The 17,233-nt window shown below is 27.7% G+C and overlaps 1 protein-coding gene across 4 annotated transcripts; it reads right to left on the reverse strand.

Moving 5' to 3' along the window:
- Positions 1-6,146: 6,146 nt before the first annotated feature.
- Positions 6,147-13,748, reverse strand: LOC140890534 (mitochondrial arginine transporter BAC2). 4 transcript variants are annotated; one of them, XR_012152208.1, is made up of 8 exons: positions 13,622-13,748; positions 12,761-12,874; positions 12,574-12,649; positions 11,455-11,550; positions 10,198-10,714; positions 8,586-8,721; positions 6,759-7,054; positions 6,147-6,526 (listed from the first exon to the last, which is right to left on the reverse strand). XR_012152208.1 is itself a non-coding variant. In XM_073298388.1 (7 exons), exons 2-7 carry the CDS (start codon positions 12,872-12,874, stop codon positions 6,860-6,862), a joined length of 1,134 nt encoding a protein of 377 aa, XP_073154489.1. In that variant the 5' UTR covers positions 13,622-13,748; the 3' UTR covers positions 6,533-6,859. The 4 variants fall into 4 exon arrangements, 3 of the variants coding, with proteins under 3 accessions (XP_073154489.1, XP_073154491.1, XP_073154490.1); XM_073298388.1 differs by lacking the exon at positions 6,147-6,526 and having other exon boundaries at positions 6,533-7,054; XM_073298390.1 differs by lacking the exon at positions 6,147-6,526 and having other exon boundaries at positions 6,533-7,054; positions 12,761-12,894; positions 13,622-13,657.
- Positions 13,749-17,233: the final 3,485 nt, after the last annotated feature.

The raw sequence follows: 17,233 nt of genomic DNA on the forward strand, positions 1-17,233 counted from the left end.
TTTACTTTACTTAAAAAAAATTTGGCTGGACCGGTATTTTTGGTCCACCCTTTTCTTCCACAATTTAATTTGAGTTTTTTTTAAAATAATAAAAGTGAATCCGGTACAGTCTGCTGATCCCTGCTGAATTATTTTAATTAATATTTATTTATTTAATATCTATATTTATATATATAAAAACAAGAAAGTATGCTAAAAAAAGAAAAAACAAGCATTTTTCCGCCTAAAGTTTATACTAAAATTAGTAAAAATATTGCATAGATAAAAATAAAGATATTGTTGAATTTAAACTAGGTAAAGATAATATTCAAAATAAAACAAATATTATATTATAAGTGATAAAATATGTTATCCAAAAATTTTAAAACATAGTTAAGTGATTTTTTTTTTAAGAAACTTAAAATATTATTTTTCTTGATTCAACAAAATTAAAAAAAAGAAGACAAACAATAGTGGTGGGCCCCGCATAAAAAAATTTAAAAAAAAAAAAGAAGATGGGAGGGCTTGACCGCGCGGAGCCCCCCTACATGACCGCACGCGGAAACTTTCGCGTGCGGTTTCCTCGCTCCTTGGAGGGGGCGAGGAAAAAAAGGGGCGATTAAGTTGGACTTGACCGCCCAACTTGATCGCCCATTGGGGATGCTCTAATAGCTAGTGTTTTGACTAGCAATTATATATATACACAACAAAAATTTAAAAATAATATTATTAATCTATATCTATATAAAAGTAGAAAAATCTGTTAAAAATAGTTTTTCGTTCAAAATTAATTTATAAAAATAGTAAGAACATTATCATTAATCATTAAATTTGAAAATAAAATATGGTTAAATTTAAAAGTATAGATAGAGATAATATTGAAGATTAAAAAAATAATATTATGAGTGATAAAATATTTGATTTAAAAATTTTAAAATATATATAAAAATCTGATTTAATTTAAAAAAATTAAAGTACTATTTATAGTGATAAAAAAAATTTAATTTTTTTAATAATGTGGTTGTTTTGTGTGTGTATATATATATAAACAAAAAAGTCACATAAATAGAAATAAAACAAATTTTCACGCCCAAAAGATATTTTCAAAAATAGTAAAGATATCATAAAATTAAAAAATAAAAATAATATATTATTTAATTTAAAATTATAGATAGAGAAAATATTGAATATTCAAAGAATAAGATGATATTAGAAATGATAAAATATTTGATCTAAAAATTTTAAAATATAGATAAAAATACAATATAATTTTAAAAAATTAAAATATATTTTATCTTGATCAAAAAAAATTTAATTTTTTCTTTTAGCTTTGGTTGTTTTGCCCAATAAAACGAAATTTTTACACCAAATTTTACAACACAAAAAATTATACAGAAATTTAATATATAAAAATATCATTATAAATTAGATACAAAATATCGCGAGAAAATAACAAAATTTCAAGATATTAATATTTTAGATATCATTGTACATGATATTTGTTATACCTTTAGCAATTTTTATATATAAAAACATAAAACTTATATGCAAATATTTAAACTAAAATTTTGAAAATATAAGTAAAAAATATTATTGAATTAAAAACAAAAATCAAAATAGTCTTTCTACAAAATTTAACTTTTTCCTCTTTTTATAAAAATCCGACTTATTTTTTTAAAAAAAATATTTTTCATTATTAAACAAAATTTAATAAAAGTTTGATAAAAATTTTTCATTATTAAACAAAATTTAATAAAAATTAGTGATATTCTATTTAATCTAGAAATTATAAATATACATAAAAATACGATTGAAAAAATTTTAAATATTCTTTTTTATCAAATAAAATTTAATATTATTTTTAATAGGATGATTGGTTTGTCTATATGCATATGTAGATATACACAACAAAAATATTCAAAAAAATATGATGTTATGAGCGATATATTATTTAATATAAAATTTTAGAATATAGATAAAAATATTCCTGAAGTTAAACTAAATTAAAAATAAATTTTTTTGTGATAAAAAAAGTAATTTTTGTTTATATATATAAGATGAAAAGATTTCTAAAATAGAAACTATAGTATTTTCAACCGAAAAATTATTTTCGAAAATAGTGAAGACATTATCATAAAATTTAAAAATTCAAATAAGATATGATTGAATTTAAAACTATTGATAGAGATTATATAGGATATTCAAAAAAATATTATTTTGATTTGAGTGATATATTATTTGATTAAAGTTTTTTAAAATATAGATAGATATATGATTTAATTATAAATTGTTTTCATTATAATACTTATAATTTTTTTGTTTATTTAATTTTATATAATTTATATATTAATTTTTTGTTAATATAAAAAACATTTTATACTAATTGTAAAAAGTTTAATGTAACTTATATTATTAAAATATTATGTATCTATATTTTATTATATTTAATTTTATATTATATATTTTATATTTTTATATTTCAACTTTGAAATTTTAAAATTTATTTTAAAACTTAAAATAAATTATATTTTTGTTTTGTATAGATTACAAATATTGCATGCATTAAATTTATAATTATTGGGTAAATAAATCCTTTAGAAAAGAACAATTTTTTTAATACAAATATAATATGAAAAATTAAAATATTAAAATAATACATTTATAAAAAAATTTCCAAAAAAATTTACAAAAGTTTTAAACTCTGTCAAACATCACTCCAACCACAATGAATTTAAATTGATTTCAATAATCTAAGGATTTGAAATTTGTTGTGATGACCTCAATTGTTGTGTAATAAATATCAAGTTGAAATTTTTTAAAAATTTATCTAAGCAATGAAGATATATTTATATCCGTAGATTTCAAATCCTTTAATTCAATTCAACCTTAATTTATTTATATTTTAATTATTTATTCAAGCACTCATATTATGTCAATAATTACATAAAAATAACATTCTGTGCATCGCACAGGTGAGAATACTAGTTAATTTAATAAAAAAAACCCTTGACCACAAGCTCTCTTTAAAGATTTACTAGTATTTCACCCCGTGCGATGCACGGAGTATTAATATTTTAATAAATAAAAATTTTTTATTACTTTTTTAGAATATATATCATAAAAAATTTATATCAAGTTTATAATTAATATACATATAAAATTGATTTACTAACAATGAATATACCAAACATTCACAACGATACTCTTTTAAAAATTCAAAAATGTAATATTATATAAAATTTTTTTATATATTTAATATGATAAATATTAGTGAGAACTAAACATATAAAAGTAACACAACACTCAAAATAATAACATAAATTGAATAAAATGATACATCATTGCATATATTTTAATGCATTCTATATTTTTCAGGTGGGTCCAGCCATAATATCGATTATCTTAAGCAAAACCTAATTCTCATTTATAGCATTTATGCAAATTTTAACATATATAGGGGCAAAAAAAATTTAACTGAAATTAATTGAAAAATAATTATATATAATCAATTTTTGAATCGAAATTGATACATTATTATAAATAACATTTTTGAAATTTTTTACATATATATAACACAAAAAGTCAACCAGAATTAAGAATTCGTGATAACTTTCTATCAAATTTTTAATTTTGAAACAAAAAATTGATACATTACAATATATATAGTATTTATGAAAATTTTCATATATGTACACAACAAAAAATTGAAATTAAATTAAAAAGTATTGATAATATCTTGTTAAATTTAAAATTTGAATAAAAAATTGGTACTGCATCATATATTGCATTTATGAAAATTTTCAAATATACATAGACATAAAAAATTTAACTAAAACTAAAAAGTAGCAATAACTTTCGATCAAATTTTATTTTTTTAAATTAAAAAATGTTACATCGTCATATATAATATTTATCGAAATTTACACATATACATGGTTACAAAAAAATTAGAAAAAATTATAAAGTATTTATAGCATCCTTTGAAATTTCAATGTTTAAACGGAAAATTGGTACATTATTATATATAAAATTTACAATTTTTTTTTTTTTACATATTTGACCAAAAATTAATTGAAATTATAAAGTATTGATAACATACTAACATCCAATCAAATTTCAAATTTGAACAAAAAATTGGTATATTATCATATATAACATTTATGAAAATTTTCACATATATATATGAACATAAAATTTAAATGAAATAAAAAATAGCGATAATATACGATCAAATTTCAAATTTTGAACCGTACATTGGTACATTAAAAATTTTCAAATTTTGAATCAAAAATTTTAAAATTTTGAAACATCGGATAAATTTTGAACAAAAAATCATGATATAAAAAAATTTGAAACCTAAAATATTGAAACAATCAATAAAATTTTAAATTTTGAAATATCCAATCAAATATCAAATTTTGAACCGAAAATTATCATATATATACAATTAATGAGAATTTTCACACACGTACATAATTAACTGAAATTAAATTAATAATATTTCAAATAAGTATTTTAAATTTTATTGATAATACTTATTTTATTTAATGAATTATAAAAATTCTTAAAGACGGATCAAATTATTTATTACAATTTTGTTATTATTTCTTGTATAGCTGGTAGTTATTATTGATAACATATATATGCTGATCACGATTCACGAATGCAAATATATTAATATTATTTTGTTTAATATTATTTCAAAACCAATATATTAACATAAATATATGAGAAATAATTATGAATGTTATTATTTTTTTAAAAAATACATCAGTTAAATAATAATAATAATAATAATAATAAGAAGAAAACAATCGATAAACCTAAAATTATAAAAATTAATGAAATATTATAATCGATGCAGATATTTAAAGTTATTTTATATTTTCAATGTTCTTAATTTCAATCTCAATATGAATTTGAAAAGTTTTGAAATTAATTTTATATTTGGTAGGTGAATATCTATTACTATTATATTAAAGATGTGAGTCTCATACTAATTTTTTTTGGTAAGTTGGTATAGCCTTTTCTAATTTTCAAATAATTCCTTACTATATATTTTACAGAAAAAAAACAATGGAAAAGTAGATAATATTCATCGGTAAAATCCACATTTCAAAAAATAACTTCCCACATCCATTTTCTTTGTATATGCAGTTATTTTTTCTCTCTTCTATTACTTAGCATTATATTTCTCTTTCTTATGCAAAACAAAAATAGAAAACCAAAACTAACTCAATTTTTGAAACACTATATCAAATATGTTTAAATTAAGCACAAACGCATTTATCACATTTTTTGTTACACACGTGTGTGCCAATGTTGCTAGTAATTAATGGAAAATTTTGCATATATATAGGCATAAAAAATTAGCAAAAATTATCATATTAAACTATAACACACAAATATATATATATATATATATATATATATATATCATTTATGAAAACTATATGCAAGCATATATAAATATTTTAGGTTGTGTCGTAAGTTTTTTATTATTAATTTGACATATATATACACGATATTTAAATTATTTACGATATTTTTGGTAAAATTAATTTGTATATGGACACAATAAATCAATTTAAATTAAAAAACAAACATTGATAAAAGTAGTAAATATAAATTTATTTTTACAAATTTAACCAAAAATATTATTAGTATTATTTAAAGCGAATGCATTATCTATAACCTTAATCATCATATTATTATTATTATTTGAACCGAAAACATTATCTATAGTTTTAACAAAATTTCATCCATAATTTTCATTTATAGTAAGTATGTTTTGGCGGGAAACTACTATATTTAGTAAAAACTCTGCTTTTATATATATATATATATAGATGCACGGCTTCAATTTTTCCTGCCCATAATAAATATATTAACTTTTAGCTACTTCATTTATCTCATAATTCTAAATTAAGTCTTATTTCTCGTTTACGAAAACTAGTTCTTTTATGTAGTTTTATATAAAACCAAAAACAAAAATATAATAATCACACCAAATATTTGAAATATAAAATTGCGTAACACGCGATAAATGTGCTTGATTGCTAGTATCAATAAAATAAAAGACGGAAAAAATTTTAACCGTGAAGAGCAACACAAAAAAAAAAAAAAAAAGAAGAAGAAGCAAAATTACCAAATATACAAAATGAGATTTGTGATATAGATATGGAAAAAACAAGAAGAAGACAAAAGCCGAGTGATATTCACCACTTGTCATGAAATATCATTTAGAACCGCAACTTCCCTCACAATTTTAACTCATAATCACCTCTATTGGGGTTAATCAGATGCTACATGAACAAAACTCCATTATAAATCTAGTTATCCAATTTTTTTTGAGCATATGGGATCTCAGATCTATCCTGCGACCTCAAATCCAGCTATTGATAAAGAGTCTTGCTTTTGTATCTAATGCCCCAAGAGTCATCACGTAAATAGAAGTACCTCATGTAAGCACCATGCCATATATGAATAAGAGGGGGTATCAAGTTCCTTAAAATTCCAGTTCTTCTGTATAATTCTTTGAAGGCTCCTGGTTTCAGTTACATACCATACACATTAAAATATGAATATTATATAGCAAATACATAGCATTAGTAAATGGTGTTTCTAAATCCATTTCTGTACCAAATATAAACATCTGCATTCCTGACAATCAAATTCAAACTTTGACCAACCAATGCCGATCATGATGGTTAAGAAAGCACTAGTTCGAACTTTATTTTCGAAAATAAAAACTGCCAGACATAGCTCTAACTCTTTACCTCATCAAGATAAATTGTATATCTCGTAGGTGATTGCAACAGATGCCATCCCCTTGACCTTGTCAAGATACTGAGCCAAATTCACGCCCATGTCGGGATCTTCAATCAGAAGCCAGAAGATCAATTGCCAAAAAATAACTTCCAACGATTACAAAAGATGCAAGCCCACAACGAACCGTCCTCAACCTCATGCCATTCAACAACAAGTTTCTATCTGCTGGGTGGATCCCAATTAGCCTCTCGAATCTCTTTCCTGGTTTGCGCCACTTTAGTAATTTCCTCTCCATGGATATGTACTGCAGGAACATTTCAAAGAACAAGATATATTACCTTAGGTGCGAGGAGATAAACAAGGATAGTGCTTACGTGATGCAATGAAACTAGTAGTGCCGAACACGAGCTATTTTTTAATATTTAAAACTTGATCTCAAATTTTTTTTAGCCAGCACGAAATTCATAAATGAACAATTTTGGAATCTGAGTTTAGATCAAGAATCTAGTTAATATTGGGGTCGAACTTAATTATCTAGTTCTATTAAAAAAGACTCGGATTCAGGCTAAAAGTCGCGAGCTCCTACAACGACGCTAAAATAACCAACAAATTGTGATGGACATCTCTCCATCCATCAAATTACAAAGGAGATGAAACCAATCATTTTTTCACATCACCCCATCGACTCTCATAAATTCAACATAGTAGTATGAGAATAAGAGTCTTCTACCATGGAAGGTTATTGAAATGAAAACCACACATACACATGACATAGTTGTTTTAAGGGGCTCAGTCCTTGAGGAGCCTGAGATACGAGGTGCAAGGCAAGCCATGCACCTTATCAAAGTAAGGCACAGAACGCATAAATTTTAGAACTTACATTTATTAGGTGAATTTCTCTGAAATATCGCATAAAAATATATATCACAAAACATTAAAAATAAAATAATTAAATATATAGTGTAATTAAAAAAAATCAACTGTCTAACTTGAAGAAGTTGTGAGTGTGATCGAACTATATAAAAAAGAAACAAAAAGCACTTCGCATCCGGCCCTTCTATTGAACTAGAAGTCTAGAAGAAAAAGGAAATTAAAAAAAATATAAGCCTCACGCATGCAGTTGGGTATTAAAGCATTAATTGACTCCTGGACTTGTATTTGAGATTAATTTAATTTTTATTTGCCCATAAATTTTTGTTAAGACAGAATTGCGTTTTGACTTCAATTTACACAAGTGCGGTTTATCATGCCTTCAGCAGAACCTACACCTTACAAACGACGTGCAACAATTACTTTTTGTTACACATAATAGCATATGGACAACCACCACCAATACAACGGAGTGGCATAATCCTCTGGCCCGTTGTGGTAGAGTCCAGCGTTCAAACCCTTGAGAACAAAAACCCGTTCCCCCGAATTGCGGTGAAAAAAAAAACAGGGTTCGGAGCTTGGACTTCTATTCAAACAAGCAAGATTTTATCATGCCTTGAGCGGAACGGGCCTTTCGCAAGGGCTGCACCTGTGTGGCTTTACCCAGCACCTACTCACCTTTTATAACAATGATACATATCAACAATTTGTTCACCAAGAATGTCCCACACCTAAATTCCCATCATGTTCCGAGTCCATAGTCACACAAATAGATGACTATCATAAATTGATAGTTGTCTATAAAAGTAAATTTTATCTGTGTCACAGTGAAGATGCATTTTTAAGATTGGAGTCTCCGCTGTACGGGGAATTCAATAAAGCTCTGAGAAACACGAGTGTGTGAACTATGGATTATTTACTTCCAAAACTGAACATCAACTAACTCCTTTCAGCAAGTATCATACCTTGGGTATAACAGTACATTGTGATCGGCTTTTAGCAGTGTCGAAACAATGAGAAGCAGCACCAGCAATTGAACCAGAAACTCCGGCCGCAAGACTAACAGCCAATGGAGACAATGGGCCCACATCTTCATCACCCCTGAATGAAAAATTCTGCACTATGTGAGGAGAAGAAGGCAAACAGGCGTATCATTTGAACAAATGTTTTTTTTTTTTAAAAAAAGAAAGAAATGAACCTCCAAGTCGCAAGCCACTCTGTTAAATATCCACAACTTAATTCCAAAGGGCAAAGATTACAAATGTTACCAACTTATCAAAACTTCACTGTCAACCTACACATATCAAATTCTACATTTTTGACATCCAAATGAAGGAGATGATTTCATTGGCCATTGCAAAGAATATACCCTGCAGAACTTTTAACAGCAGAGTGTAGAATTAAGGCGAATAAGTTAAATAATAGATGAGAAAAAGATTATTTTCAGAAATTTAAAAGGCAATCTTATTGTTTTGTGCTTTCAGATTCATTTTCTGTTTTATTTTTTATTGCAATGAGAGAGAATGTAGAGTGAGAAACATCTTCTTGAAAAAGAAACGTAAGACATCAACATAAACCTCCAAAAAAGACAAATAAAGATTAATGAAGTAAGACATATGGAATTTCCAACTTGAGAACAGAACTTTCACAGACATTTTTAATTCACAAAAGCAACATCCAGCCCATATACCACAAAATTGTTCAGGGTATGGCAGTATATAATCATTCTAATCATGAGAAAATGACAATGATCAGTTAATGACAGAGTGATTTTCGTAGTTCTTCAGCCTTTAGGTTACGCTAATAGCTATCATTTATATCAAACTTCTAACTTCACGTGGTTAAACAAAATAAAGACTGCAAAGTTAAAAACAAGAAAATTGTGTATTTCAGAGGCGACTAGGCACATAGGTTTGGGATAGTTGAGGTTTGCTCCATTACTCTGAAATACTGGTGATCATAGGACAGAAAAGTTAGAAATGGAACCATCATTCTGAAATTTTGGTAATGCAAACTCCTGCCACAGAAAGAATAATCAACAGAAAACATAATAATATTCTCGGAAGAAAATTTCCACATTTAGCTCGGTAACAACCTATACATGTTTTTCCCACCAACACTATCAACAAACATGTATGAACAATATCTATTCCTATATATTATGTAAGAGCATTAGTGTGGTCTCTTGGTGTGCCCATTAAAATAATACATAAATAAAAACAAAAAATACACACACAACCGCTTTCTTCCACTATCTCATTTTTTCCCTCAATTATGATTTTTTTCTTTTTTTTTCATCTAACTATTTTTTTATTTTCTCACCAATTTTTGTATTTAATATATAATATAATAATTTTATTTGACAGTTTTATTTGAAATATAAATTTATTATAAAAATGGTGCAACAAAGTGGCTAGTATTTAGGTATGGCTTTTCAGGTCCGAAAGTCTTAAGTGCTCAAGAATAGGAATCAACAATCTGACAAACTAAATTAGCAAGAAAATCACATGTTTGAACTCCAGAGAAAAATCAACCATTGAAACTTAGATGAACAAGAAATTCTGGATGCATATTAACCTGGGTAAGGGGTCCATTCCCACTGCTTTCCAATTTATCATTGCGTTGTGCAGAAATTGCCAACTCGAGAAAAATATGCCACCAAAAATGGAGTCCCGAACTACTCCAGATCTAATACCTCTCCATAGACCACGCCATCCTTCCAACGCAATAATGTCTGATGGCTTTCTGACATTACTGACAACTGGTGGTCTCCCAGACCCAGTCATCATCCACGGATATTCTCTCAATGCTTTTAACAGATTTTCATGTTTAGTGGTCAAGGTGGACAGAATGCCTACAGAGTTACTCATTGCCATCATATTCATTGAATATCTGGGTAGCAAGCTTGAAATTAAAGGGGAGACGGAACTCCTTTCAGCAACTGATGAAGCGTGCAGAATACGAGAGGCAGAAGCCACCTGGGCACGAAGTTTAATCATATCAAAGGGAGAGCTTACAAGGGACTCAACCGTGCCAGCAGCAAACCCAGCCAGTAGTGCGTCAGAGACATCAACATAAGAATCTTCACGGCCATCTGACATAAGTCAACATGTGGATGAGTATAACATAATCATTAATACACAATAGGATTTTCTTAGAGGCAAAGAAAGAACAAAGGTGTGTCCCTTCGTTTTCACAGCATAAAAGTCTCTCATAAACATAATCTGCATAGAGGTGGAGCACAAACATGAGTATGAAGAATAGGGTATCTGTCCTTATGTTGAATTTTTACTCCATTCCTTGCAAAACTTATTCAGTTATATGAACTGCTTGTCACTTGTTACTTGTTTCTGTATAATAAAATTTGTAGCGCAACAATGTCCGATTAGCTCTTGTGCTTGACCACATTGTTGCAACTTGTCTAATGTGACAACTTTGACAAAAAGAATAATATACCTTCTGTCACATGAACACAACTTGACTTGGTTATGATTTATTAATCCACAATGGTGACGAAAACAGTTTTGCAAAAGCTTGAGCCCTTAGGCAACATTAGTTATAGGACCCCATTCCTTTACATAGTTCGAATCCATGCTCATAGTGCATATCATCTTCTAACAAGTTAGATAACTTCAGGAAGTTGGTTAAAACATGAGTCTGTTTGACCTTCCTGATAAAACTATTCATACTTGCTTTCATATATTTGGTCTCATGACAGAAAATATTTGCGCTCCACACCACAAAAGTTTTGAGCGGGTTCACAGTCAGCAAGAAAAGGTGTAACAAGAAGAAAAAGAGAACTAGAGAGAATGAAAGATGCAGAAAACTAAGTACCTTTATAGAAGGCCGTTAATATCTCATAAATACCAAAGCGAACTCCAAGACCAAATGTTCTCCCCACAATCAACCATCCAAGACCACTATACAAACCTAAAAAAGGAAATTGGACAAAATATATTGAGGTAACGATTGGAAACTATAGGTTAGTAAATTTAAAGTGGATGATAGAGTACTCTGATATAGTTAAGACTTGATTCCAATTTCCAGGCATGTGTAAAAATTTTAAATTGATTCATTTCCTAAACAAATTTAGGTATTTCACTTTCTAAAAATTTATCTTTATCATTCACAAATTAAGGCAATATCAGTAACATACATTTCCCAAAATTCATCTATTTTCGGATGGCCTGTCAGATCTACAATAGTTAAAAACTAAAAAGGAAAGTGTCACAGCCAGGTTCCCTGGTGGAGACCAAAAGCACCTGGAACTCAGGATACTTGTAGAGGTGTTCAAAATTCGGATAAAACCAAAAAACCCAAACACTGAACCGAACGAAAAAGAGGATTTTGAAATTCGGATATAAATGTTAAAACCGAAATTTATTTGGTTCGGTTTCAGATTATATAAGTCAAAACCAAATCGACCAAAAAAACATAAATTTCATTAAATCGATAATTTTATTTATATTATATATTTTATGCTATAATATTTTGTGCATGAAGAATCATTTTTATAAAACCGAAAACTGAACCGACCGATAAACACCCTCAGATACTAGGGCTTGCAGAGTTGGTTTTTTCTTATGTTTTGGTTAACAGTTGCACAAGGAGACGGACAAATTTGGAGCAACATTGACATGAGTACATGACATGAGGATTAAGGAGCAATAAAATATTTGAACTCCAGGACTCATTTAGCACTAACTTATAAAGCAACATTTAGTCACCTATTGATACATATGCATGCAATTGTCATCATGTATACAGTAGTAAGTTGCAAGACAATTTTAGCTACAATTCCTGATCAATAAATTGATTTTTTCGCAAATATGTATGTTCAACAATGAAAAGATGGATTTACTCGGAAAAAAAACAATGAAAAGATTATTCTTTGCAATTAAAAAACTCCCTATGCCTAATAGATGTTGGGAAAGGTGAGTATTTAAAATTAACCTGAATATCCAGATATAGATCGTACTCTAGCGAGAATCTGACCCACAGCCAACTGTTTCCTAGTAGTGGATCCAACCTGTTTTCTATGTTTGTTAAGTATTAATGGACATTGAAACAAAGAAAATTTAAGGGAATGATAAGATGCAAATCCACCAGATTAAAAAAAACTAGTTCTCATAGCCCGAACCTGTGTCAAGACTGTGAGGCTATCAAGAGGGTAAATTATGGTGGTCCCAAGTGCCACAGATGCCGAAGCAGCAACTACATGGAGTGCGAACGTATTCTTCAATAATTCCTCCATCTAAATAAATGAGCATACCTCTTTACCCAAATGACAAGCACAGAAGTGATTGATATATCTTGCCAAAAAAATCAACTATGCATAAATTTAAAAGCTTATCCCCTTTATATAATAATGCAAATCAGTGATGCTTCGAAACTGTAAGAGTGTATGATGACCAACAAATAAATGCCATGTTCTCAGTCCAAATAATATCACTTATGGTAAGTTATAAACAAATGTTAAACATGGAAGAATCAGCCAAGATATTAAAGTGCAAAATATGAACCCAAGGAATTTGGAAAACAAGTTTCATGTTGTAAAGACCAGAGATTATGCTTTTGGTATCTAAGCAATGACCAAATTTTAGGTGCTAAACAAAATTCTGGACCTTGTACATGAACCAATTGACGATCAAGCTTCAATATTCATTTTTTTAAACACGATTTCTATCAGGAAAAAAAAGGTTCATGTAGAATTCAAAACAATAAACGTGTGCTGCCAGTTAAGCATATTGACGAAAAAGGCTAAAACCCATTAACAGATTTGTCACCGAGTATCGCCGGAACGCACAGTGAAAATTATCAAACAAAACCGTTACTCACACCCAATTGCACCCCTTAATTACCCGAGACTTTTATCAAACAGGTAATGAGCATGCCAACATTTTGCCACACTGATCGAACACGAAGAATCCAAAAACTAAGAAAATCAATTAACCACCGACGAAAACAGCCGGAGAAGTAGCCCGAATGTCCAAAGCATTACCTCGAATGTTTACAGAAGTAACTTCTAATCACTTTTTTTTTTTTTTTTAATACAACAGGATTCGAAATTCACAAAGAATAAATTCGAATTTGCGGCAGCAGTGGGGAAAGAGGTTTATTTCAAAAAGGGTTGACCCTTCGTGGTTGACCCTCGAGGTGGACGATTTTTAATAAAAAAAAAAAAAAATTAACATGGTGAAATTAAGAAAATATGGAGTTAACTTGTTATAGCTCAACAAAAAAGGATTTGATATCAAAGTGCAATTTTGTCTATATTAAAATCCAATTTGAAACGAAAACTCTAGTTAAATATAAAAACTGGGATAATACCCATTTTGTATTTTTTGTATGACGTTTTTCCCATTTTCATCCCTTTTGTTTCTTGACTGCTCGATTTTTAAAATTGTTCCCAAATTAGTCCCTCACTTTATCTATCCGTGAAATTAACATTGACTAGCACGTCAATAATTTCCCAACTCAAAAGTAATAGCCTCTATATTTCCAAGATATAAAAAAAAAAAAAGGTTTTATATTCCCAAAATCTCAGCTCGTCAATTAATTTCAAAAAAATTCCAACTATTCAAGTCACGATTATTTTCTTAGCTACTTATTCGCTGCTTTAATCCAATTAACACCTAGTTATCGTAAATCTAAAAAAACATCGTACTAATAATTCAACATAATTTAGAGGTTTGCCAAAATATATTTCGGGTTTCAATTATCGAATCTACAACGTAAACCGCAATGAAATCAAATTAAAATCGAGGGGATAAACCCTAGGGGAAGGCCACCTAGGCAGCTGCTAACTTTTTTTTGTTTTTTTTATTTTAGTCATTTTTTTATTTTCTAACAAAGAAAACTTTTATTTTTAGGTTACAAAATTCTTTTTTCGTTAAATTTCTTATTTCAAGTGAGTGAGATTACTCAAAGTGGGTCAATTATCATGTCATTTTTTATTGAATTTGATTTTTTTTTGTATATTTGTATGTCGCGGTTGGTATTTTTATTTGATTTTTAATTATTTGATTTTTTGGACCATGGTCTTCGGAATTTTAATTTCTTTCATATTTTAGTATTTAAATTATAATTTTTATTTGTTTTGTTAAATTCTTTTTGTAACAAAAATCAATTATTTATGTTTACTTAGTTTCATTACATTTGTTTATGTCATTAATTTTAGTAGCAAGAATTTAAAATTTTGATTATTATATGAAATTATTGTATTGATTATTTCTTGATAAATTTGACAATAAATAAAATCAATGTTTAATATTTTATTACGATCTAAAATACGTTTATATTGTGTTTATATTAATCTCATATCAACAATCAATTTTTGTTATTTAAATTATTTTTTGTATTTGTTCTCTTAGATTTTTATTGTGAATTATGACCAAAAAAAGAAAATTTGAATCTATAAGTTCAAATAGAAAAATAAAAAATTGCAATAACTATATTTATTAAATTATAAATTGGTGATCATTACGTTCATTTTATTATCAGTACGTATGAAATATTTTTAAATTTAATAAAAATTTTATATAGAACTTAAATTAGCCTAGGGCCTCCAATTTTGAAAACGGCCCTGATAAAATCTCATACTCGTACAGCCTGCACACTATCGAAAACCAAACTGGAAAAACGAGTTTAAAAGCTTCAATACTCGAAGCTAAGATTATCTGAAACCGAGCAGCAGGGGCGGCCCTAGCCCAGGACGGGCAGGACACATTCCCTGGTGGGGCCCCAAATATTTTTAAAAAAATTAGTATATATTTAAATCATAATTATTATATATAAGGAAGCTCAAATAATTATTTTATATTATAAATATAAATAATGAAAGCAAAACATTAAACTTACTGCGGCGAATGAATTGAATTGTCCATTATCAATTTCAATACACGCATACACGTAATCACATTCACGGGACACAGAATACTCACGTGATCACACAACGTCCAAACTCACACCGGAGAGAACCACAATGAGTAAGAGATACTAAATGATTTATCGACCCTATGCATCGAAAATAACATGTTGGAGGATATACCATACCAGTGCCGGCCCTAGGGGGAGGCCACCTAAGCAGCTGCCTAGGGCCTTCCTTAGGGTGGAGCCTCAAATTTTTTAAAAAAACTATATATGTATAATTTATTTTTCTATTTAAAATTTTTTATAGGTCATGTTCCTTTAAGTTTTTTGTAGAAAATATTGAAAGTTGCTAATTTTAGTCATTTATTTTATTTGGTAACAAAGAAAACCTCTATTTTTAGGATACAAAGTTCTTTTTTCGTTAAATTTCTTCTTTCAAGTGAGTGAGATTAATCAAAGTGGGTCAATTATCATGTCGTTTTTATTGAATTTGATTTTTCTTATATGTTTGTATGTCGCGGTTGGTGTTTTTATTTGATTTTTAATTATTTGATTTTTGGACCTTGGTCTTCGGGATTTTAATTTTTTTTTCATATTTTAGTATTTAAATTATAATAAAATTACTATTGTATCCCACAAAGTATCACATATGATTTAGTATTTAATTTAGTATTTTGATTTTAATTATGTCATTATTTTTAGTAGCAATAATTTAAAATTTTGATTATTATATGAAATTATTGTATTGATTCTTTCTTGATAAATTTGTATGTAAATAAAATCAATGTTTAATATTTTATTACGATATAAAAAACGTTTATATTGTGTTTATATTAAATCTCATATCAACAATCAATCTTTGTTATTATTTAAATTATTTTTTGTATTTGTTTTGTTAGATTTTTATCGTGAATTATGACGAAAGAAAGAAAATTTGAATCTAGAAATTCAAATAGAAAAAGAAAGAATTGCGATAACTATATTTATTAAATTATAAATTAGTGATCATTACGTTCATTTTATTATCAATTCGTATGCAATATTTTTAAATTTAATAAAAAATTTATATAGAACTTAAATTATCCTAGGGCCTAAGGGTGAGCATCGGTCGGTTTGGTTCGGTTTTACTCTACTACGGTTCGGTTATTTCGGTTTTGGTTTTCAAAATCTCTGGTCCGAAACCTAACCATTTTATTACGGTTTGGTCCGGTTTTTTTGTGATACGATCCGTTTTTTTGGTCGGTTTTATACGGTTTAAGTAATGAATTAAATTTATTTTGCACGACTGCAAATATTAGTTTAGAGACAAAGAAAAGTATGCATTGTTTAAAATAATTATGGATTTAAAACTAAAATGAAAACCAAAATATAAAAAGGTTAATACTAAAAAAAAATTAAAAACTAAAATGATATCTCACTTGATGTATGTAATACATAATAGAGAACTAATAACAATAAAACATAAATTATTCCATTAGAATTAAAAATATTAACTTCAATTTAAACAATAAAGCGACTATTAAGTTCCATAAAAACCATATTTAATTAAAATAGGCTCACATCTTGTTAGGAAGAAAACATATAAGTGATAATAAAGACCCATTTGTAAGGCTCAATGGCCAATATCCATAAAAATCTTATTTTAATTAAAATTCGGCCGGTTCGATTTTTTTGGGGTATAAAACCGAAAACCGAACCGAAAAACCGGTTTCCATAAATTTTAAAACCGAAACCGGCCGAA

This window comes from Henckelia pumila, chromosome 3 (genome assembly GCF_033568475.1).
Source record: "Henckelia pumila isolate YLH828 chromosome 3, ASM3356847v2, whole genome shotgun sequence".
NCBI lineage: Eukaryota > Viridiplantae > Streptophyta > Magnoliopsida > Lamiales > Gesneriaceae > Henckelia > Henckelia pumila.